Source organism: Bos grunniens, chromosome 4 (genome assembly GCF_055505025.1).
Source record: "Bos grunniens cultivar Pamir isolate PY7600 chromosome 4, Bosgru_T2T1.0, whole genome shotgun sequence".
In the NCBI taxonomy this organism is placed as follows: domain Eukaryota; kingdom Metazoa; phylum Chordata; class Mammalia; order Artiodactyla; family Bovidae; genus Bos; species Bos grunniens.
The window spans coordinates 114,509,674-114,534,716 of NC_141168.1; the positions used below are offsets into that span (position 1 = coordinate 114,509,674).

At 38.1% G+C, this 25,043-nt stretch overlaps 1 protein-coding gene across 1 annotated transcript in view; it reads left to right on the forward strand.

The window, feature by feature from the left end:
- SPMIP7 (sperm microtubule inner protein 7) overlaps positions 1 to 25,043 on the forward strand; it is a 64,534-nt gene that overhangs the window by 22,265 nt on the left and 17,226 nt on the right. Inside the window, exons 3-5 of the mRNA XM_086398610.1 lie at positions 10,536 to 10,612; positions 13,758 to 13,896; positions 15,709 to 15,776. Coding sequence (XP_086254736.1) covers positions 10,536 to 10,612; positions 13,758 to 13,896; positions 15,709 to 15,776 — 284 coding nt within the window. The remainder of the gene's footprint in view (positions 1 to 10,535; positions 10,613 to 13,757; positions 13,897 to 15,708; positions 15,777 to 25,043) is intronic.

Below are 25,043 nucleotides of genomic sequence, written 5' to 3' on the forward strand. Positions count from 1 at the left end.
TCCTAAAACAGGTAGAGGAAGAAATGTATATACAAAGAAGCACATATAAAAATGGCAGAGGCTTCTTGTTAGAATCCGTACAAGCCAGAAGAAAATGAGAACACAGTAAATTTTTAAAAAGTCATCTAAGAACGCTTTAACCAGCAGTTACAAATATTTGGGAACCCTCTGGCAAAAATACAAAGTGTATTGAGAAACATTAAAAAGTATGCAAATAGAGCAATTTGCTCTCATCTGGATTGGAAGGCTCAGTGTTAAAATTTTTTTAGACCTTTCTAAGTTGATTTTTAGTCTTAGTGCAATTCCAATCAACATCCAAGCTTTTTTTTTTTTTTTTTTTAACTTATTTTTGTTTCAGATGGTTGGATGAGGCATCTACATTCTAGCACATCTTCTTAATCACTAAACAAGTGAAAAACAGCTTGCTGCTGCTGCTGCTAAGTCGCTTCAGTCGTGTCCGACTCTGTACGACCCCATAGACGGCAGCCCACCAGGCTCCTCCGTCCCTGGGATTCTCCAGGCAAGAACACTGGAGTGGGTTGCCATTTCCTTCTCCAATGCAGGAAAGTGAAAAATGAAAGTGAAGTCTCTCAGTCATGTCTGACCCTTAGCGACCCCATGGATTGCAGCCCACCAGGCTCCTCCATCCATGGGATTTTCCAGGCAAGAGTACTGGAGTGGGGTGCCATTGCCTTCTCCGGAAAAACAGCTTACTTACATATAAAAAGGCTACTTACATATAAAAAGGCAACGGGAAAAGGTCATGATTGTCTAATAGGGGACTGGAATCCCCCAATAAATTATCTTACAAAAATATCAAACTTGGTTTTCCACTTTTCTACTCTTAAAAATGGAAAAAAAATTCACATTAAAAAGAAAAGATCTTAGGCTGGTAAATAGCAAATAATCATGTTTACATCCAAGTCCTTCAAATAAATATTTTAAACAGACTTGTTTCCCAAAAAATAGGTCAAGTGTTTAGCCTACACTTGTTGGTCCACTAAAAGACCATTCATGAACTGGACTGCAACTCAGACCCTACCAAGAGCGACATGCAAGTCACTGAGGCTGGATATGCACCAGTGCATACTTCATACATGGGACATAGCTATTAATAACACTGCTATGCATACTACTGCCATAAGTAGTTTTACCCTGTAAAACCCCTCAAACCCAACTGGGAATGGAACTGCAAGGAAAGAACAAAAGAAAACACTTTGCCTGTTGTAGACATTTGCTCAGTAATTTTTAAAACTTATCACACTTTTGGGACTTAAAGATTACTGAACATGAGATAAAATTCAATACTGCTTACAAATCCCTGAAGTTGAAGAGCATATTCAACACTCCTGTGGAGAGCACACAAGGGAGTGTCCGTCACAGCATACATTATAGCATATTTTGCCTGGTCTAGTCCTGGCTTTTCATTCTAAAGTCTTAAATGGCCTTGGATCTTTAAAAGATGGAGACAATAAAAAATGGTGTTATGTTGCATTTTTCTGTTCTTACAACCAACTTTAGAAGTACAGTGGAAGGGTTGATAGGGCTTTCTGTATCTCCTCATACTTTAAAAGCCAATTTTAATGTGTTAATTGGAATATGACATCACAATAAAAATCAAATTGGCTTTTAAAGTATGAGGAGATACAGAAAGCCCTATGAACACCCAAGCTTTTTGAAAATTGAAAATTTCTCTATAAAATGAATACAGAAATCTAAGAATCATAAATAACCAAGACTAGTCTTAGCAAGGGAGTGGAATCAATATTCATTTTTAATCAAAGCTATGAACAGATTAAATTTATAAGGGGACTTCCTGAACCTGATTTTGGACATCTGTGGTACACTAAGGTTAAAGTAATGATAAAAGACAACTTTTTTTCCTTAGAATCAGGAATAAGAAATGCCTGCTCTTGCCATTTTTCTTTTCCATCTCATAGAGGTAATAGCTATTGCAGTAACATAAGGAAGAGAAGTAGAAGTCATAGATATTGGAAAGGAAGAAACAAATCCATCTTTACATAGATATTATATAGAAAACCCTCAGGAATCTGAAAAACAACTACTGAAAATAGTTGCTGAGTCAATTAAAGGCACAGGTTTATTGTTTAATGTACAAAAACCAATTGTATCTTTACATATCAGAAGCAAACAATTGGAAAATGAAAATTTAAGATTGTATTTTACAAACCAAAACTAACATAGAATTTTGTCCCAAACATGTCCCAAAGAAAGGCAATGCCAAAGAATGCTCAAACTACCACACAATTGCACTCATCTCACATGCCAGTAAAGTAATGCTTAAAATTCTCCAAGCCAGGCTGCAGCAATACATGAACCGTGAACTTCCAGATGTTCAAGCTGGTTTTAGAAAAGGCAGAGGAACCAGAGATCAAATTGCCAACATGCGCTGGATAGTCAAAAAACCAAAAAAGTTCCAAAAAAACATATATTTCTGCTTTATTGACTATGCTAAAGCCTTTGACTATGTGGATCACAATAAACTGTGGAAAATTCTGAAAGAGATGGGAATACCAGACCACCTGATCTGCCTCTTGAGAAACCTATATGCAGGTCAAGAAGCAACAGTTAGAACTGGACATGGAACAACAGACTGGTTCCAAATAGGAGAAGGAGTACGTCAAGGCTGTATATTGTCACCCTGCTTATTTAACTTCTGTGCAGAGTACATCATGAGAAACACTGGGCTGGATGAAGCACAAGCTGGAATCAAGATTGCCGGGAGAAATATCAATAACCTCAGATATGCAGATGACACCACCCTTATGGCAGAAAGCGAAGAATAACTAAAGAGCCTCTTAATGAAAGTGAAAGAGGAGAATGAAAAAGTTGACTTAAAGCTCAACATTCAGAAAACGAAGATCATGGTATCCAGTCCCATCACTTCATGGCAAATAGATGGGAAAACAGTGGAAACAGTGTCAGACTTTATTTTTGGGGGCTCCAAAATCACTGCAGATGGTGACTGCAGCCATGAAATTAAAAGACGCTTACTCTTAGAAGGAAAGTTATGACTAACCTAGAGCAGAGACATTACTTTGCCAACAAAGGTCCGTCTAGTCAAGGCTGTTGTTTTTCCAGTGGTCATGTATGGATGTGAGAGTTGGACTATGAAGAAAGCTGAGTGCTGAAGAATTGATGCTTTTGAACTGTGGTGTTGGAGAAGACTCTTGAGAGCCTGTTGGACTGCAAGGAGATCTAAGAAGTCCATCCTAAAGGAGATCAGTCCTGGGTGTTCATTGGAAGGACTGATGTTGAAGCTGAAACTCCAATACTTTGGCCACCTGATGCGAAGAGCTGACTCATTTGAAAAGACCCTGGTGCTAGGAAAGATTGAGGGCAGGAGGAGAAGGGGATGACAGAGGATGAGATGGTTGGATGGCATCACCGACTTGATGGACATGGGTTTGGGTTAACTCCAGGAGTTGGTGATGGCAGGGAGGCCTGGCATGCTGCGGTTCATGGGGTCACAAAGAGTCGGACACGACTGAGCGACTGAACTGAACTGAACTGAACTGATGCACATTTTCTTCCCCGAAACTAGAGTACTATACTGAGTGAAGTAAAGAAGACCTAAATAAATGGAAAGCAAACCAGGCTTATAGACAGAAAGACGTATTAGTGTTAAAAATCCTAAGAGGCACTTTTAAAGAAATTGGCAAGCTGATTGTAAAATCAGTATACAATGGAAACCTGAAATAGCTAAAATTATTTTGAATAAAAAGGACAAGTTGGAGGATTTATTCCACCTGATTTCAAGTCTTACTATAAAGCTACAATAATCAGTGAGTGAGTGTGAGTGAAGTCGCACAGTCGTGTCTGACTCTTTGCGACCCCATGGACTGTAGCTACCAGATTCCTCTGTCGATGGGATTTTCCAGGCAAGAGTACTGGAGTGGGTTGCCATTTACCAATAGGCAAATGATAGACATACAGATTAATGGAACCTAAGAGTCCAGAAATACAGCCACGAATGTGCCAAACATTTTAGTGAAGAAAGGAAAGTCTTTTAATGTATTATAGAAACAGCTGGATATACCATTAACCTGTACAAAAAATAATCTTAAATGGATAATAAGCCTTAATATAAAATTAAGGTTATAAAATTTTTTAAATATTTAGATTTTCAAAATGCATTATTAAGAAAATTAATCAGCAAGCCTCATAATGGGAAAATATTCACATTCATATAAATAAGAAAGGATTTGTTTCTAAGATGTATAAAGATCGCTTAAAATCAATCAGGAACAAGATGAACACCCCAAATGAAAAATTTTCAAAAAATCTGAAGAGACACCTCAGAAAAAAATATAAGAATGGCTAATGGACATATTAAAAAATGCTTGATGTGCTGAGTCATTAGTGAAATACAACTTAAATACAGTATATCTCCACAATAGCTAAAAATTTTTTATAAATAAAATTTTATTTTAACTCACAAAAAATAAGAATATACAAATAGTTCACTGAATTAGGAAGAAGAGAAAACTAACATGCCTAACAGCTGCACTCATCTCACATGCTAGTAAAGTAATGCTCAAAATTCTCCAAACCAGGCTTCAGCAATACATGAACCGTGAACTTCCAGATGTTCAAGCTGGTTTTATTTTTTTATTTTTTTATTTTTAATTTTATTTTATTTTTAAACATTACATAATTGTATTAGTTTTGCCAAATATCAAAATGAATCCGCCACAGGTATACATGTGTTCCCCATCCTGAACCCTCCTCCCTCCTCCCTCCCCATACCATCCCTCTGGGTCGTCCCAGTGCACCAGCCCCAAGCATCCAGTATCGTGCATCGAACCTGGACTGGCAACTCGTTTCATACATGATATTTTACATGTTTCAATGTCACTCTCCCAAATCTTCCCACCCTCTCCCTCTCCCACAGAGTCCATAAGACTGTTCTATACATCAGTGTCTCTTTTGCTGTCTCGTACACCGGGTTATTGTTACCATCTTTCTAAAGTCCATATATATGCGTTCGTATACTCTATTGGTGTTTTTCCTTCTGGCTTACTTCACTCTGTATAATAGGCTCCAGTTTCATCCACCTCATTAGAACTGATTCAAATGTATTCTTTTTAATGGCTGAGTAATACTCCATTGTGTATATGTACCACAGCTTTCTTATCCATTCATCTGCTGATGGACATCTAGGTTGCTTCCATGTCCTGGCTATTATAAACAGTGCTGCGATGAACATTGGGGTACACATGTCTCTTTCAATTCTGGTTTCCTCAGTGTGTATGCCCAGCAGTGGGATTGCTGGATCATAAGGCAGTTCTATTTCCAGTTTTTTAAGGAATCTCCACACTGTTCTCCATAGTGGCTGTACTAGTTTGCATTCCCACCAACAGTGTAAGAGGGTTCCCTTTTCTCCACACCCTCTCCAGCATTTATTATTTGTAGACTTTTGGATCGCAGCCATTCTGACAGGTGTGAAATGGTACCTCATAGTGGTTTTGATTTGCATTTCTCTGATAATGAGTGATGTTGAGCATCTTTTCATGTGTTTGTTAGCCATCTGTATGTCTTCTTTGGAGAAATGTCTATTTAGTTCTTTGGCCCATTTTTTGATTGGGTCATTTATTTTTCTGGAGTTGAGCTGTAGGAGTTGCTTGTATATTTTTGAGATTAGTTGTTTGTCAGTTGCTTCATTTGCTATTATTTTCTCCCATTCTGAAGGCTGTCTTTTCACCTTGCTAATAGTTTCCTTCGTTGTGCAGAAGCTTTTAGGGTTAATTAGGTCCCATTTGTTTATTTTCGCTTTTATTTCCAATATTCTGGGAGGTGGGTCATAGAGGATCCTGCTGTGATGTATGTCAGAGAGTGTTTTGCCTATGTTCTCCTCTAGGAGTTTTATAGTTTCTGGTCTTACGTTGAGATCTTTAATCCATTTTGAGTTTATTTTTGTGTATGGTGTTAGAAAGCGTTCTAGTTTCATTCTTTTACAAGTGGTTGACCAGATTTCCCAGCACCACTTGTTAAAGAGATTGTCTTTTCTCCATTGTATATTCTTGCCTTCTTTGTCAAAGATAAGGTGTCCATATGTGCGTGGATTTATCTCTGGGCTTTCTATTTTGTTCCATTGATCTATATTTCTGTCTTTGTGCCAGTACCATACTGTCTTGATAACTGTGGCTTTGTAGTAGAGCCTGGAGTCAGGTAGGTTGATTCCTCCAGTTCCATTCTTCTTTCTCAAGATCACTTTGGCTATTCGAGGTTTTTTGTATTTCCATACAAATTGTGAAATTATTTGTTTTAGCTCTGTGAAGAATACCTTTGTTAGCTTGATAGGGATTGCATTGAATCTATGAATTGCTTTGGGTAGTATACTCATTTTCACTATATTGATTCTTCAAATCCATGAACATGGTATATTTCTCCATCTATTAGTGTCCTCTTTGATTTCTTTCACCAGTGTTTTATAGTTTTCTATATATAGGTCTTTAGTTTCTTTAGGTAGATATATTCCTAAGTATTTTATTTTTTCCGTTGCAATGGTGAATGGAATTGTTTCCTTAATTTCTCTTTCTGTTTTCTCATTATTAGTGTATAGGAATGCAAGGGATTTCTGTGTGTTGATTTTATATCCTGCAACTTTACTATAATCATTGATTAGTTCTAGTAATTTTCTGGTGGAGTCTTTAGGGTTTTCTATGTAGAGGATCATGTCATCTGCAAATAGTGAGAGTTTTACTTCTTCTTTTCCAGTTTGGATTCCTTTTATTTCTTTTTCTGCTCTGATTGCTGTGGCCAAAACTTCAAAAACTATGTTGAATAGTAATGGTGAAAGTGGGCACCCTTGTCTTGTTCCTGACTTTAGAGGAAATGCTTTCAATTTTTCACCATTGAGGATAATGTTTGCTGTGGGTTTGTCATATATAGCTTTTATTATGTTGAGGTATGTTCCTTCTATTCCTGCTTTCTGGAGAGTTTTTATCATAAATGGATATTGAATTTTGTCAAAGGTTTTCTCTGCATCTATTGAGATACTCATATGGTTTTTATTTTTCAATTTGTTAATGTGGTGTATTACATTGATTGATTTGCGGATACTGAAGAATCCTTGCATCCCTGGGATAAAGCCCACTTGGTCATGGTGTATGATCTTTTTAATGTGTTGTTGGATTCTGATTGCTAGAATTTTGTTAAGGATAAAATTTAAAAGACTGAAAATTCCAACTGTTGACAAGGATCCAGAACGCTGGACCTCTTACACCCTGCTGGTGGGAATGTGAATTGTTACAAATACTGCAGAAACTTTAACACTTTGTTCAGAAGTTAGACACACACCTATCAAGTGTCCAGACATGCTACTCTTAGATATTTACACAAGACAAATTTGAATATATGTCCACACAATGACTTGAGCATAAATACTCAGAGAAGCTTTATTCCTTGTTGACAAAAAGTGGAAACAAATTGTTGATGTGCATGTGAAAGTATGAACACATTGTAGCGTCCATACAATAGAATAATATCCAGCAAGTAAGGTCTGTTATTCTAATACATGTGACAGCAGGAATGAAACTGAAAATCGTTATACTGAATGAAAGTAGCCAGAAACATATTAGCTGATTCTACTTAACTAAAGCTCTAAAAATGCAAAACAGCATAGAGTGACAAAAAAAGCAGATTACTTGTTGACCTGGACTGGGAACATAGGGATATATGGATACAAAGAAGCATGAGAAATCCTTTTTCAAAATATAAATACTCTGAATCTTGTCTGTTGTGGTGGTTTCATGAAAAAAAAAATATATATATATAGCTATAATATCAAATCATATGCATTAATCAGATTTAGTTCATTAGAGATCTCAATATAGTTTATCTTTTAATGAAGGATATGGTAAACAACTTTATGTCAGTGAACTTGACATTTTAGTTAAAATGAGCAAATTCCTTGAAAACACAGCTTATCACAACTGACATAATAAAGTCTGAGTGACAGAGGAACCAGAGATCAAATTGCCAACATCCACTGGATCATAGAAAAAGCAAGAGGGTTCCAGAAAAACATCTACTTCTGCTTTATTGACTACGCCAAAGACATTCACTGTGTGGATCACAAAAAAAAAAAAAAAAAACTGTGGAAAATTCTTAAAGAGATGGGAATACCAGACCACCTTACCTGCCTCCTGAGAAATCTGTATGTAGATCAGGAAGCAACAGATAGAACTGGACATGGAACAATGGACTGGTTCCTAATTGGAGGAGTATGTCAAGGCTGTACTGTCACCCTGCTTATTTAACTTATATGCAGAGTACATCATGCATAATGCCAGGCTGGATGAAGCACAAGCTGGAATCAAGATTGCTGGGAAGAATATCAGTAACCTCAGATATGCAGATGACACCACCCTTATAGCAGAAAGTGAAGAAGAACTAAAGAGCCTCTTGATGAAAGTGAAAGAGAAGAGTGAATAAGCTGGCTTAAAACTCATTATTCAAAAAACTAAGATCATGATATCCAGTCCCATCACTTTATGACAAATAGATGGGGAAACAGTGACTGACTGTATTTTCTTGGGCTCCAAAATCACTGCAGATGGTGACTGCAGGCTTGAAATTAAAAAATACTTGGTCCTTTGAGGAAAAGCTATGACCAACCTAGACAGCATACTAAAAAGCAGAGACGTTACTTTGCCAACAAAGGTCCGTCTAGTCCAAGCTATGGTTTTTCTGATAGTCTTGTATGAATGTAAGAGTTGAACCATAAAGAAAGCTGAATACTGAAGAATTGATGCTTTTGAACTGTGGTGTTGGAGAAGACACTTGAGAGTCCCTTGGACTGCAAGGAGATCAAACCAGTCAATGCTGAAGGAAATCAGTCCTGAATATTCATTGGAAGGTCTGATGTTGAAGCTGAAGCTTCACTATTTTGGCCACCTGATGTGAAGAACTGACTCACTGGGAAAACACCTGATGCTGGGAAAGATTGAAGGTGGAAGGAGAAGGGGACGACAGAGGATGAGATGGTTGGATGGCATCACTGACTCAATGGACATGAGTTTGAGCAAGCTCTGGGAGTTGATGATGGACAGAGAAGCCTGGGGTGCCTCAGTCCATGGGGTTGGAAAGAGTCAGACACAACTGAGTGACTGAACTGAGCTGAACAGAATAGCCCTTTATCTATTAAAATAGTTTAATTGATTATTAAAACACTTTTCACAGAAAAACTCCAGGGTTAGATAGTTTTACTGATGAATAAAAGGATGTTTAAGGCAGAAATAATATCATCTGATCCAAATAATATATCTGAGAACAAAAGAAGCCTGTCATCAAAATGTGAAAAAGATCCTACAACAAAAATTAGTCTGATATGCCTATGAACAGGCATATGAAAAATATTCTTAGCAAAATTTTACTAAATTGAATTTGCATGTTAAGTCGCTTCAGTCATGTCCGCCTCTTTGTGACCCTATGCCTGTAGCCCACCAGGCTCCTCTGTCCCTGGGATTCTCCAGGCAGGAATACTAGAGTGGGTTGCCATGACCTTCTCCAGGGGATCTTTCCAACCCAAGGATTGAACGTGCATCTCCTCAGTCTCCTGCATTGGCAGGTGGGTTCTTTACCACTCGCACCATCTGGGAAGACCAATTGGTGATATATAAAAAGGATAAGACATTAGGTCTAAGTGCTGATTATTCCAGGATTGCAAATTTGGTTCAGAATTCCAAGTCAGTGACTATAGTTTACTATATGTGTTCTCAAACTACCACATACTAAGTCACTTCAGTTGTGTCTGACTCTTTGTGACCCTTTGGACCATAGCCCGTCAGGCTCCTCTGTCCATGAGATTCTCCAGGCCAGAATACAGAATGGGTTACCATTTCCTCCTTCATGGGCTATTCGCTACCCAGGGATCTAACCCACATCTTGCGTCTTCTGCACTGGTAGGTGGGTTCTTTACCACTAGCAGCACCTGGGAAGCCCCTAACTACCACAGAGTTAAAAATAAATAATACAAGATGTCTGGGGAAGCATCAAATATTTTAAAATGAAGTACCACGGCTCTAAATAATTCATGGGTCAAAGAAGAAATCATGGGAGAAATTAGAAAATGCTTTTTTAACCTAAATTATAAATTTGAAAATAAAACTGATAATTTTATATAAAGGAGTTAAAAGTGTTCTAGGAAGAAACAATTTGTCTTTTGTGTGTATATAAGAAAATAAGAAAGGTCTAGAATTAATTACATAAATTGCAATCTTAAACTGAGAAAATGATTAAGCCAAAAATCAGGGAGATTAAAAAGATGAGTAGAATAATATATATTTGTAAATTTTAATGTAATCAGTAGCAATGTGTGTGTGTGTGTGTGTAAACAATGTAAATTTTCAAGATAATAGAGGACAGTAGGAAAGCATTAAATCTGGTTGATCCAAGAGATGCTTTGAAAGAAGAAAAATGCAGAAAGATGAGAAAAGAAATAGATGAATAGAAAACATTAGCAATTCTCATTTATATCTTATCTTTTTAACATTATTCACCCCTTCTAGGATAATGGAGAACCAGTTTTACAATCAAACAAGAAATATAGTGCAAAAGACTCATTTTACAAGTCCTCTACACAAAAGTAAGCATTTTTTCCCCAATAGAATTTGATTTAAAAATATATTTCTATTTATTTTTTCTTTAATAACACATCTCCTTCCTGTGCACAATATTCAGGGTCCTGCGAGGACTTCAAAGAACTTCAGACACAATTCTTTACTTACTTACATTGATTGCTAAAATAAACAGTTCAACGGAGAAAAACCTACATTTAATAGAAAAATAAAACCAGAACAGAAAGGAAATGGTCAGAGAGAGAGGATGAGATAAGGGTACAGCATCATAGAAAAGGAGAGCAGAGAAGTTTGAAGGAGAGAATCAAAGTATCTGTTATATGTCTACGCCCCAGGCTGAGATTCTCCAGTGAGTACTCACTCTAAAGGGAGATGGACGCTAAACCACAAGCCTAATAGGTAGACAGATCATATCTTAGAAGGTAATAAGTCAATGCAAAAATGAGAAAAAAAAGTAAAACATGATAAGATCAGGAGTGCCTGGAGGTCTGGGTGGGCCTCCTTGCACAGTGAGATTTGAGCAGAAACTTGGAGGAGATGAGGGGATGTGCAGATGTCTGGAGGGACTGTTTTCCAGTCAAAGGGATTACAGAGTAACAGCCCCATGTCAGACATGTGACTGAGGTGTCTATCAAGGAAGAACAAAGGCCAGGGTCTGCAGCAGAGTAAGGGGGCGGTAGTAGAAGAAGTCAGGAAGTGCCAGAACCCAGATCTCATGGGGCACATTAAGAAACTGTAAATAGTAGGGCACTGGCAGTGAAGTGGCCAGATCCGGTGTGTATATCAACAGTCATGGTGGCTGTTGGATTCAGAGTGGACTGAGTGAGAGAATAAGCTGGCAGACCAGTTAGAAGGCTGCCACTGTCATCTAGGTCAGAGGTAATAGCAGGTAGGAGGAGTTCAGTAGGAAGTTTTAACAGTTATTGGCCTCTGGATACATTTTGAAAGCAGAGCCAACACAATTTCCAGGCTGGAGAGTATGAGTCTGAAATAAGGAGGCATGGAGAATGATTCCAAGGTTTTAGGTTCTGCAGCCGCATGGACTGAAGCTATTGCTTATCACAGTGAAGGCAGGTAGAGAAGGTTTGGAGTGAAAGAAGAGAAGTCACTTTTAGACATGCTGAATATCAGAGTTGCTCATTAGGCATCCTAGTGGATATATCAACTGGGCTGTGGGTCTGCAGTCTGTGGGGAGAGGGCTGGGCTGGAGGAATACATCTGGTTGTCATGATTTATAGGCAGGGATGCCAAACCACAGCATTGAATGAACCAAAGAAGAGCAGAGCTTGAGTCTTGGCATGTGTACATCAAGGAAAAGGAGAGAAGGAAGCCCGCAAAAGAGACCAAGAGGAGGCAACAGGTAGAGGAGGAAGAAGATGCAGAGATGGCTTTAGGGAGGAGGGGGGTGAACTGCTTCACATCATGTGAATATAACTGACCCTTCAGAAGCCAGTAATCGAGATGGGAGTCCTAACTGACCATCAGTGGCTGAGTGACCTCAAGCAAACAAACTCAGTTCTCTAAGCCATAGTTTATTTATGTGTTAATGTTCTTCTTGTCCTGCTGCAGAGACCAAATGAAAAAAAAAAAAGTGTGTAACAGATTACCACAATGTATCAGCTTTAAATCATGCCCATTTATCATCTCACATTTCCATAAGATGAAAGTGCTGGCATGTCTACACTGTGTTCAATGCTCAGGGTTTCTCAGGCTGGAATCAAGACATCAGTGACAGTTGGGTTCTCATCTCCCAGGATCATTTGGATTGTTGGCAGACCTCAGCTCAGTGCAGCTGTGGGACTCACCGGTTTTGTTTAAGGATAACTGAAGAGTGTCTCCTGCTGTTTTCTTGCCTCTTTTAGGGCTCACCTGTTTAGGTTAGAACCACTTAGGATAAGCCACCTTTTGATTCACTCAGATTCAGCTGATTACAGACCTTAATTACATGTGTGCAATCCCTTTTGCTTAAAGCTCAACATTCAGAAAACAAAGATCATGGCATCTGGTCCCATCACTTCATGGGAAATAGATGGGGAAACAGTGGAAACAGTATCAGACTTTAATTTTGGGGGCTCCAAAATCACTGCATATCGTGACTGCAGCCATGAAATTAAAAGACACTTACTCCTTGGAAGGAAAGTTATGACCAACCTGCTGCTGCTGCTGCTTCTAAGTCGCTTCAGTCATGTCCGACTCTGTGCGACCCCATAGACGCCAGCCCACCAGGCTCCCCCGTCCCTGGGATTCTCCAGGCAAGAACACTGGAGTGGGTTGCCATTTCCTTCTCCAATGCATGAAAGTGAAAAGTGAAAGTGAAGTCGTTCAGTCGTGTCCAACTCTTAGCGACCCCATGGATTGCAGCCTACCAGCCTCCATCCATGGGATTTTCCAGGCAAGAGTAATGGAGTGGGGTGCCATTGCCTTCTCCGTATGACCAACCTAGACAGCATATTAAAAAGCAGAGACATTACTTTGCCAACAAAGGTCCGTCTAGTCAAGGCTGTGGTTTTTCCAGTGGTCATGTATGGATGTGAGAGTTGGACTGTGAAGAAAGGTGAGCGTCGAAGAATTGATGCTTTTGAACTGTGGTGTTGGAGAAGGCTCTTGAGAGTCCCTTGGACTGCAAGGAGATCCAACCAGTCCATTCTGAAGGAGATCAGCCCTGGGTGTTCTTTGGAAGGAATGATGCTAAAGCTGAAACTCCAGTACTTTGGCCACCTCATGCGAAGAGTTGACTCATTGGAAAAGACTCTGATGGTGGGAGGGATTGGGGGCAGGAGGAGAAGGGGACAACAGAGGATGAGATGGCTGGATGGCATCACTGACTCGATGGACTGAGTGAACTCCGGGAGTTGGTGATGGACAGGGAGGCCTGGCGTGCTGCGATTCATGGGGTCGCAAAGAGTCGGACACGACTGAGCGACTAAACTGAACTGAATCCCTCTTGCCATATAAATTTGCCGTAGAAACTGTCATAGGAGTGGTACCTCTCACAGTCATTTGCTCTGCTCACACTAGTGGTTGTGCACAGTGTGTACACGAGGGGCAGGAGTCTTGAGGGACATCTTCCTACTACAGAATGCGATATTGTTAGCAACCATGCTAGTTGGATATGTATGTTTCACAAAATGTCATTATTTAATAATTTTATAGAGCTTATGAAATGGTTCCTTGGGACAAGATGCTACCACCAAAACTTGATCCAGAAGAAACAACAGTGGAAAAAGCCGCTGACCCTGTTTCACATTGTTTTACACTGAAAAGATATGAAGGATTGCCAGCAATAACACAGGTCAGTGATTAGGGACCTTAATTATTTGTGCACAATCCCTTTTACTTTATAGTTACATTTTTTTGAAATAATGCATTTATTACTGAACCAAACTTTAAAGCACAATAATATTTATTTTATTGTTATGAAAAGAGCAAAGCAAATATATACATTTATGGAACTGAAACTTCCAAAATCATAAGTCATCAATAACCTCAAATGCATTCATACCTATATTGAAACTTTTCAAATTTCATTTAAAGACCACCTCTTTCTCAAAAGTTATTTTCAAATACTGTGTTTACTTTAAAAATTGCAAAAGAAGGAGTAAGTAATGAAGACAGAGATATGATTATGATTCCTCCAGAGAGCCTATGCTGAGAACAGTCCTTAAATCCAGAACTTAGCTCTGCGCTTTTTGAGGCAGAATGGGAAAATCCATGAATCATAAAGCTTTTGTGACAGACATACCCAATTATTGGTAGAGATGTTCATTGTTTTCATTTCTGACATCAAGAACTCATCTTGGGGGGTGGGGGAGTCATCACAGGGATTATTATATCCACATAAAAGCCAGGGTGCTTTCCTTAAAGGATGAATCACTCCATGTTACCACACTGATTAAAACCCATCACCTTCTAGAAGGTAAAACTCATTCTCCTTGCATGGCACATACCCAGGTCTCTGTTATTTGCCCATGAACTCCGTCTTATCCTCAGCTCTCTCCATCTCTTCCTCTAGCTTCTACTCCACCACTGACATCTCACCCTCCACATTGCACATCACATTCTGTGCTGAGCTGCTCTCAAATCTCCGAGTCCACCTGCTGCTTCCTCCAGCCTTGTCTTTTGCAGATAGTGGTCCGTTGCCTTCACCACTGTTTTCTCTGGGCTATATCTCGAGAACCATTCAGGTATTACTTTAGGCCTCACAGTTGCATGGGATGTCCTTGCTCTGTGCTTGCAAAACACCTTCTGCTTCCCTCGATTCCCTCATCTTTTGGGGGGAAATCTGAGCCCTGGAACCACCTTTCAGAATGAAGTTTTTAATATGTAAAATACACGGGACTATAAAAGAGATCAGCTATGTATTGAAATACAGTTCTAAACATGGACTCCTAAGACTTTCATGAGCTATAGGTTAAGAAGTCTAGATTATCTTGAAACACTTCAGCTTTTACAGTGAAAAAAATGATAATAAGAGGAGAAAATAAAGCATTAGTATAAAATCTCAGCATGTGATTTGCACACAGAAATTAAAACCAATTAAAGGACCAAAAATATGCCTGGATTCCTAACTATTAATATTTTTAAGGCTCTCTCAACTCCTTTAAAATATTTTATACCTTGTGAGAGCTGGTCTTTTATTACATATTCTTTGGTGTTGAATTATACTTGTGTCCAAAGTCCTTCACAGCAGGATGAGATTCAGAGTTCAGGCTCTGGGTGGGAGAGACTACCCTGAGGCTGAGGAGCCAAGAAAGCACCATCTTGAGATGAGAACTCAAGTCAGACCTTTCACAAGGGCTTCAGTCTGGAGGAGGTGGCTAACGAGGCAGAGTCCAGCTCCGGAAAACAGAGTTGACACTGAGGGCCTGAGGGCAAAGCAGAGAGCAGGAGCAGTTCCAGAGCAGCCCCTGAGTGGGTAACGATGCTCCAGCAGTGCCTCCACTAGGTGCCCTGGGCCTGTGCCTGTGATAGGAGGGACTGAGCTTGTGTACTAGGAATTACGGTACTTGAAACTTGCATACCAGAAATAGCAGCAATTGAAATTTAAATACTAGAAATTACAGTCACTTTGCTAAATACTTGTCATTCATTTTGATGATTTTAGATGGTTGGTGGACTCTGGGACAGATTTCAAACAAGATCTTTCTTGGCCCCAGTCAAGCCAGTTAATTTGTAAGTTTTATCTCCTAATGTTCTCATCACTGTCACATATTTACCTTTAATCATCGGATGCTCTAGCCCACAGGTGAGGAGCACATCCTCTGGAGAGTATCCTAGAGGCCCTCAAGCTTCATCCTTGTGGCTGGAGAGAGAACCCAAACCCCAGTGCGTGTTCCAGCTTTCTCTGGTTTTCCCTTAACCCTTCTTAAAGTGTAGACTATCAAATATACCACAACCACTTAAAAATAAGGAGTGTTTTTATATCATTTGATATGAAGATTTATAGTGTTGTAAAATACCTGGGCTTCAAGGGATTATAAATTATTTTCCATCAACTTTTGTATCTTATAGTTATTTTGTGTTCTGTTAACACTAAAAGCAATGACTTTATTACTAACCGTTCCACAAATATAATTTTATGCGTTTAGTCTAAAAATACTTGGTATTTCTGTCTTTGAAAATGTCACTGTTTGGGGTTTTTTTCTTCTAATTTTAACTCACAATCCAGCCATCACCTGTTTTTATTTTTTTTAATTTAATTTTGAATATTTCCTATATAAAAATGTAAAATAGAAATATGATATAACCTATATATCTACTTCCCAGCTTTAGAAACAAACTATTACTAATACCCAGAACCCCCTATGTACTTCTCTCCAAGAAGATGTGCCTTCCTCAGGGATCACATTATTCTGGATTTGATGTTTCATATATTCCTGCACCCTTAAAACATATATGTTATTCTTAACTAAGATATGAAATTATGTTCCATATGTGGAGACTCAGTATAAGTGATATCAGATGTACAGTCATACAGCTTAACGTTTTTGTTCCTCATTGTGTTTGTGAGACCCACACATGCTGGCTTCTCTAGGTATTCACTTTCTCTGACACACAGTCTTCCATTGAATGGATATACTGCCATTTAGTCATCCATTCTCGTAATTTAATTTTTTGTCTGATTTCTCTTGCAGTTGGAAACAATGTCCCTGCATCTTTATAAAGTATAAAGATATTTCTGGGCTTTGTATATGCATCCTTACATCTATAATTGCTGCATCTAGAGATGTGAACTCCTTTATGTTCTTATCATTGCAGCATTATTCTCCAAATGAGTTTTGCCAGTGGACCAACCATCAACAATGCTTGAGTTCCCACTGCTGCATTCTGTAGCCTGCATTTGGAATTTCCAAATTTTAAACATCTAACTTTAAAAGTATAAAATTGTGCTTCATTATAATTTTAATATTTCACAGTTACTAATATTTTTTTGTAAGTTGTGACTTACTTGCATGCTCATGTGTATAAGTTACCTTTTCATATATTTTGCATCTGGGTTATTTGTCTTTTACTTTTTGATTGTAGAAAGTTTTATGTCTTTATTCTGGATAAAAATCCTTTATTGGTAATATGCGTCAAGATATCTCCTTCTAGTCTGTGACTTTTCTATTTTGTGGTGCCCTTTGCTGAACTGAAGTTTTGAATTTTAATATGACTGAAGTCATCGATATTTCCCTCAGTATATTGTTATTTTCTGTGGAATTTTAAATAGATCTTTCCCTGTCCAGAAGTAATAAGGATATTATCCTTCTTTACTTTTTTCCTAAAACAATTAAAATTTTGCTGTTCACATTTATTTCTTTAAACCTTTTGAAATTGATTCTTACTTATGGCCTGAGCAAGGAACCTATTTCTCAGCAGGACTAGGCAGGTGTCCTGGCCCAGTTTAGTGAGTAGACTGCTGAGTAGTGGCCTGTTGGTTGCAGCCCATTAGTGGAGAGTCACAACCAGAATTTTTGTGAAAATTAAGTAGAATATAAAATATAAGAATGAATCACATGGAACCTTAAAGAGATAGTTTTATTTTGCAACAAATACTGTGGCCAGTTATGAAGAATAGTGTGAGACAGATAATGTATAAGAAAAATACATGTGCCCACAGTGAGATTATCCCATCTTTTGTTCCCTGTAATTTCATCACCTCAGTGGAAGGGTGTTAACCTTGTACATTTAATTTTATATTTACCTAATCCACAATTCATTGTAAAGCAAAGTATGGGAGATTTTAGCCTTAGCAAAATCAGTAAGTTATTTAAAAATTTAAGTTATGGAAAAATAATATCAAAGTGACATTTTTCAAATATTTTAACAATTTTATCACTTCAATAGAGCCAACATAAATTTCCCTTTATAGAAGGATTTTTTATTATTATAAGAAAAAAGACTAATGAAGTGGAAACATGCAAAATCATAATCAAGTTTAAATGCTGAATCTGAAGTTGCAAATAATGACAATGTTGAGAAAAATAATTGAGTCTCATCAGCAAACAGATTTTATTGAGCCATATTCTAAAAATAATCTGTTAAGTTCTAATAAAGATTATTTAAAAGATGGTTTTAACATGTGTAAAGCACCCCAATAAAAATAATAGATTCTCATGTATAAATTGAATGGTAATAATGTAAATAATAGATTGAAACATTCAAAATTTAAGATCATTTAAACATAACAAGCTGAAATAGTTGATAATCTCACTCAAACATCTTTTAAGAGAATAAAGATATAAATTATGGGTACTATTAATGTTATGTGAGAGCTAATGAAAAAACCTTTTTTTGCAGGAATTCGCTAGAGGTTCAGTTGTTGGGACTAGGTGCTTTCACTGCCGTGGGCCCAGGTTCAATCCCTGATAGGGGAACTAAAATCTCACAAGCCATGTGGCATGGCCAAAAAAGGAAAAGAAAAGAAAAAAGTTTATAAACATTTTTTTTTATTTACATGTCATGTAGTGAAACAGCAAATAGCTCAACCAGTTTCTATGGATCCTTTGCATTTATTGTTTTAATGATGAATCATTTAATGAACTAAAAGCCATATATCTTACCAGTTCTGTCATGTCTCAGAACTCCTGAGAGTTCCACTCACCCTGGAACCTTTATCTAGCAAATGCTGCTCTCGTGAGCAACAAAAATCTATATATGAATGCCCATAACAGCTCTACTCATATCTTCAAAATCTGGAAACAACCAAGATTGCTTTCAAGAGGTGAATGGAAAACATCTAGTAGATGAAGATACTAGAGTAGAGCCATGTAGTGGAATACTATTCAGCAATGAGAGAGAGCAAGCACAGCACACAGCTCACAAGTCAATTTTCAATGCATTTTGTTCAGTGAAAGCAGCCAGACCCAAAAGCCTCATACTGCACAATTCCATTTATATGACACTCTAGAAAAGGCAAAACTACCAGGGTGGGAGTGGGTTGGTGGCTGCCAGGAATTGGAGGAGAGGGAAAGAGCTGCAGACAAAGAGCCTGTAAACTAACATTAGGGAGATGGGACAGTATGGTTCTGTGGTGCTGGCCACAGGACACTCTGTCACACCCACAGAACTGTATACCACAGAGAGCAAACTTTACTGAACACAAAGAAAGACATAGATTGATAGATACCATGATGGTGGGAAAATCTAGATTGGGATGCAGATGGTGACAAGTAAATCTGTGTTACAGACAAATGACATAACTACATTTAAGTGGATGGAGAAAATCAGGAGTGGTCTTAAATTTGAACCTTCATAATCTTGGAAACTGTGTTTGGACCAAAGACTGTAAGATTCAAGACAAAAAGAACTGTATATAAGTGCTATCTATACTCTATTTGGTAAATGTGTTTCTCACCAGAAATGGATTGGCAGTTTTAAAACTTCTTACATGTATGCTAGGTTTGAACAAAAAAGTAGGCCTTTGGTAGATAGCTAGAGTCAGGTTTCATACTGTCAGAGAGAAAAGGTTAAGATGAACCCTGTGATGCTGTTTAGATTTGGGGACGTTCCAGGAAGCTTACGTTGACAGGCACACCCTCCTTTTGTTGTGCTTCACAGATACTGTGATTTTGCTTTGGATTTTTGGGTTTGTTCTTTTCTTGTTTCGTTTTTTTTTTACAAATTGAAGATTTGTGGGAACCTGGCATCAAGTGAGTCTTTTGGTGCCATTTTTCCAACAGCATTTGCTCACTTCGCATCTCTGTGACACATTTTTGTAATTCTCACAATATTCCAAACATTTTCATTATTATATTTGTAATGGTGATCTGTGATCAGTGATCTCTGTTAATAGTATGTCACGGTCTTCATAGACCAGGACCTGGGGTCTGGAGTCGATGAGAAGAAGGACGCAGGGGACCCAAGTCTCGAGTGAAACAAGGGTACTTTATTTGCAGAAATTCATGCTTATATATCTTCATACAAGGCAGCTTTAGGCAGTAAAAAACAGAGCCAAGCAAATAACAGTCTTCAAGGGGCCAGAGGATATTCCATATCCTGAGTAAGAGGGGCATAACTGAATAGATTACCTTTAAGAAGGGAATCCAAGCAGGTGCTCTTTCTCATGATCTCAGTACTGAGAACTGCGTGCAGCTCTGCTCATTCCTTATCAGTTCCAGGAACTGATAAGGAATAGAGAGTCCTTGAGAAATGGCACACAGAGGAAGAAAATGACATATTGGATCCCTTAAAGTTGAACATCCCCTGACAATTCCCCCTTTTTTATTTCTTCATAATTGGGGATGACTGTAGATACTTTTGTGAAAAAGGCCCTGACCAATTGAGTTTGTTTAGTTTGAACAATTTTAGTTGAAAGGCATCAGTATACTACAAATATAATCACCAGGACAATTATCAGCATTATAGTTCCAGATCCAATACTGTGTGTAATGCTTTGAAACCCTCCTCAAGGGTCCAGCCCAGATAATTGATCCATTAGCTGTTCAGCTAAGGTTTCCAAATTGTTGGAAGAGGGTAGACTCTTAGAGAAGGTTTCAAAGATTTCCTTTTGCAACAAATGTACATTTAAGGAAGTGTTATTATGTATATCTTGCAAATGAAATTTGATTTGTTCCCAATTTTAAGCACTATGGTTGAACTGAACAGGAGAGATACAAAATTAAGTAGAATTCCAATCACATTTTAATAATACTTGATTTTGTAAATCTGTTAATTCATCTCCAACCCTTTGGATGGCTGTTTCTAATTCCTGAATTTTATCCTGAACTTCCTCATCTGTCTGAGCCTGAGTGGCCCACATAGTATGAGCATCTTTAGTCCAATTTTGAATAAAGTTTTGTGTTTGAATTGAAGTCTGTAAAGCAATGCTTGCGACAGCAACAGTGGTGCAAATGGCTATTAACCCCAAAAGGCCAAGAATTAACCATCCAATGAATCGCTTAGATCATCAGAGTAATTTAGTGAGTAACTGGGAGGCAAGTCCTGCCATGGGACTCTCTTCCCAGGGTCGATGGAGATCTACTGGCAACCACAGACTACATCGAGATCGAAGAATCAAAAGGGATTTGTTTTTTAGAGAAATAGAGGAATTAAGACAAGCATACAATTTGCAATCTATACAAGTCACAGAATGTAAAATCTTATTAAATTGTAAGTTCCCTATGGCTATAACAAAAGGAAGGGGAACACAAGCTTGTATAAAATATGAATGATTATAATGGAAGGAATGGTTACTATGACTATGACTGGTCCCTGTGAAATATCCAGTCCAAGTTCCAAGTTTTTCAGTACTCATAGCAAGTTTCCAGATGCCCCATTATTCAGGTCCAATCCGTTTATTTAGGACAATTTGAGGGCGAGGAGGTGCCATTCCACCTTCAAGCCAGCCAAGGAGTCCTTTGTCATGGAAGTGTTCCATTGAACTGTTGGTAACCTTCCATGCTACTTGAGTAACATAATCACACATAGTACTATTAATACCATCTGAGCAGTTAGATAACCACATACCATGGGGTCCCCAATCAACAATGGTGTAATTGGCCACAAACATTAATTTTCCTGATTTAGCTTGACATTTATCCCAATAAACAGGAATATATTTAAAGTCCTTATAAGTAAACCCCTTACATTCCCACATTTGTCCTTTTCCTAGAGTTTTGGTAGTATTGACATGGTTCTCATAAAAAGACAGGGCAGCAAACAGTCCAAGCAATGTGTGGAAGTTCCTTTTTGGAGGCAGGACAAAAGCCCACGTTTGTCGACTAACATTAATACATAATTCTGCTGGGCCCATGCATAAAGGAAGGATTTCATAGCCTAGAGAAATGTTATGAGTCTTCCTTCTTCCTCAGGATGAGTGGGCCCCTCTAAGCTCCAAGGAGGAGGCATATGTACTGAGTCATTAGTGGATATGACCGGTCCTATATCTGTCCATTCTACAACCTGCAATAAAGGGAGGTTAAGTATATAAGCCCAATAAGTGTGATTAATCAAGTCAGCCTGAGCGGGGGAAGCAAAAGCAAGCAAAGCAAGCATAGCAACAAAAATATTTTCAGGATTCTGAGGCATTCCCTGTTGAGAAACCACATTTTCAGCTTGATTATTAAGGGTTTTTTATCTTTCCCCAAGTAGGGAGATCATAAGGTGGATGACGTCAAGTGCGGCCTTTCTTGGAAATTTTTAAAGCTGCCATGGCTTGTGCTGGAATCTCCTCCTCCTGGGGATTTCTTCTCTGTCTTGAACGCCAGTGGCTCCCCTGGGGTGGATCTTCCAAAGAGGGAGCCAGCTGATTTCATTGGATCCATCTGAAGAAATACAAGCATACCCCTTCCCCTGTAATATTAATTTTCCAGATTTCCATTGTTTACTCAACCCGTCTTGATACCAAATGGGCAGAGGAAGGGAGGTGTCCTTCAATGCCTCAAATTGTTTTTCTACTTTTGTCAAAATATCTCCTTGTGGTAAGTTTAAAAAATTTAAAACAAAGCTGTATTAACAATAGTTATAGGATTAAAGAATATATTGCATTGGGATCTAGTAAAGTCTGCTCTGGATAAGGAAGATAGAAGTGTTCCTGTGGATTCCCCCTTTTTTAATTTTTTTATTTGTAGTTTCAGTGTGTGGTGTGCTCGTTCAACTATGCCCTGTGCTTGTGGATTATAAGGAATGCCTGTAGTATGTGTAATAGAAAATGATTGTAAAAATTGTTTGAATTGCCTAGAAATACAGGCAGCGCCATTGTCTGTTTTTATAGAACTAGGTGTTCCTATTATTGCAAAGCAAGCTAACAGGTGTGTTATAACATGTCATGTAGCTTCACCTCAGAGAGGTGTGGCCCATATAAAAGAAGAATTTGTATCGATTGAGACATGTAAGAAGGATGAGGAAGAAAGTTTAGGGCAATGAGTTACATCCATTTGCCATAGTTCATTGGGTTGTAATCCTCGAGGATTGAGGCCTTGTGCAATGGGTCAAAGACGTAGGGGCTACAAGTAGAGGGATCATTAATGATTTCTTTAGCATGTCAGTATGGAATTTTCCAAATTTGATGTAATGAGCCAGCGTTATTGTGTAATAGAACATGCTACTCTTCAGGAGTAGCAAAAGAGACAAGTTTATCAGCTTGTTCATTGCCATGAGCCATAGGGCCAGGAAGACAAGAATGTGCTCGAATATGGGTAATAGAAATGGGGGAAGTGTGGTTCCTAATAATAGATTATAGTTCAAGGAAAAGTTGTTGGATAATAGATTGATTCAAATTTATGGTAGAAGTTTCTATATTTCTTAATACAAAAACTGAATATAAGGAGTCAGAAACTATATTAATAGGATAAGAATGTAGGTGAATAACCTGAATGAGAGCATATAATTGTTGAGCAGAGTGAAATTTCGTATAAAAGACTTTATATTCTTTGAGAGACCAGAATGAGGCTTTGGCGTTTTTAGTCCCATCTATATAGAAAACATCACCTTGAGGTGTAGGTTGTGATGTGACAAGGCGAGAGATAAATTCAGTATTTTTGAAGAAATTCCAGTGTTTGTTAGAAAGATAATGAAATGAAATTTCTCCAAAATATTCCAGAAAGGCTATTTGGAAATTGGTAGAAGTTTATAATGCATTCTTGAATGGAGATTTATTAATAGGTACTACAGTTTTATGAGGATCGGAGACAATTAGAGTCTTAGCTCTGTTTCTTCCATTGATAATGATTACAGTGATCAAATCAAGATTGGGTGTAAGTGACCTTGTCCCTCTAAAATGGGTATAGATCCATTCTACCTGGTATTATTGTTGGGTAAGAAGTCCTGTGGGAGAATGGAGAGAGGGGAGTATAAATAACTCTAGAAGTAAATCAAGTCTAATACGAGTAAGAAACTGCTTTTGCAACTTATTTTGTACTAAACAGAGTTCCTCCCGTGCCTCTTGTAAAAGTGAATGAGGGCTATTTAAATTGGGATCTCCTTTTAAAGTGTTAAATAAATTAGTTGATAATTTGCAATGCCTAAAGAGTGTCTAATCCAATTTATATCGCCTAAAAGTTTTTTAAAATCATTCAAGGTGATAATTTATCAATACGAATCTGTGTTAGTTGGGGAGTAATATGTTGTCTATTAACAACAAATCTTAAGTAATAGTAAGGTGTAGATGTTTGAATCTTTTCAGGGGCAATGATTAATCCAGAAGCTTTAAAGCATTGTTGAGCTATGTCAAACATCTGCTGAGTTTATAAAACAGATGGAGCTGAAAACAATATATCATCCATATAATGAATAACAAGAAAGTCAGGAAATTGTTTTCTCACAGGTTCAAGGACTTTGGCTACATAATACTGACACATGGTGGGAGAAGTCATCATTCCTTGAGCCAGCACAGTCCATTGATACTGTTTATGAGGCCCGATATGATTAGGATAAGGAAGAGAGAAAGCAAATCTCTCTCGGTCTAGAGGGTGTAAAGGTATAGTAAAAAAGCAGTCTTGTAAATCTATAATAATAATATGCCAGTTTTTTTTTTTTTTTTTTTTTTTTTTTTTTTGCCCCACCCGCGACCAGCACTGAGTTATTGCCCTTTTCAAATTCAAACAATGGCGGCCAGGGTCCCGCATTGAACGCTGGGAGTGGGCGGAGCTTCCGGAAAGACGCGTTGGAGCGCCGCGGTCTCTCTCTGTGGATCATAATATGCCAGTTTTGAGGAGTAGTGGTAGGTGATGGAATTCCTGATTGCAATGCACCCATAGGTTTCATAGATGTATTAACTTTTCGAAGATCTGTTAAGAGATGCCATTTGCCAGATTTCTTTTTTTGACAAAAATGGGAGAATTCCAAGGGGAACAAGATTCCTCAATATGTTTAAATTTCAATTGTGTATCTATAAGTTCCTTAGCAGCCTCTAATTTCTCTTTTACAAGGGGCCACTGCTCTGTCCAAATAGGCTCGTCATTTTTCCAAGTTATTTTAATAATTGTATTGTTTATTAAATGAGCAGTGGCCCCTAGG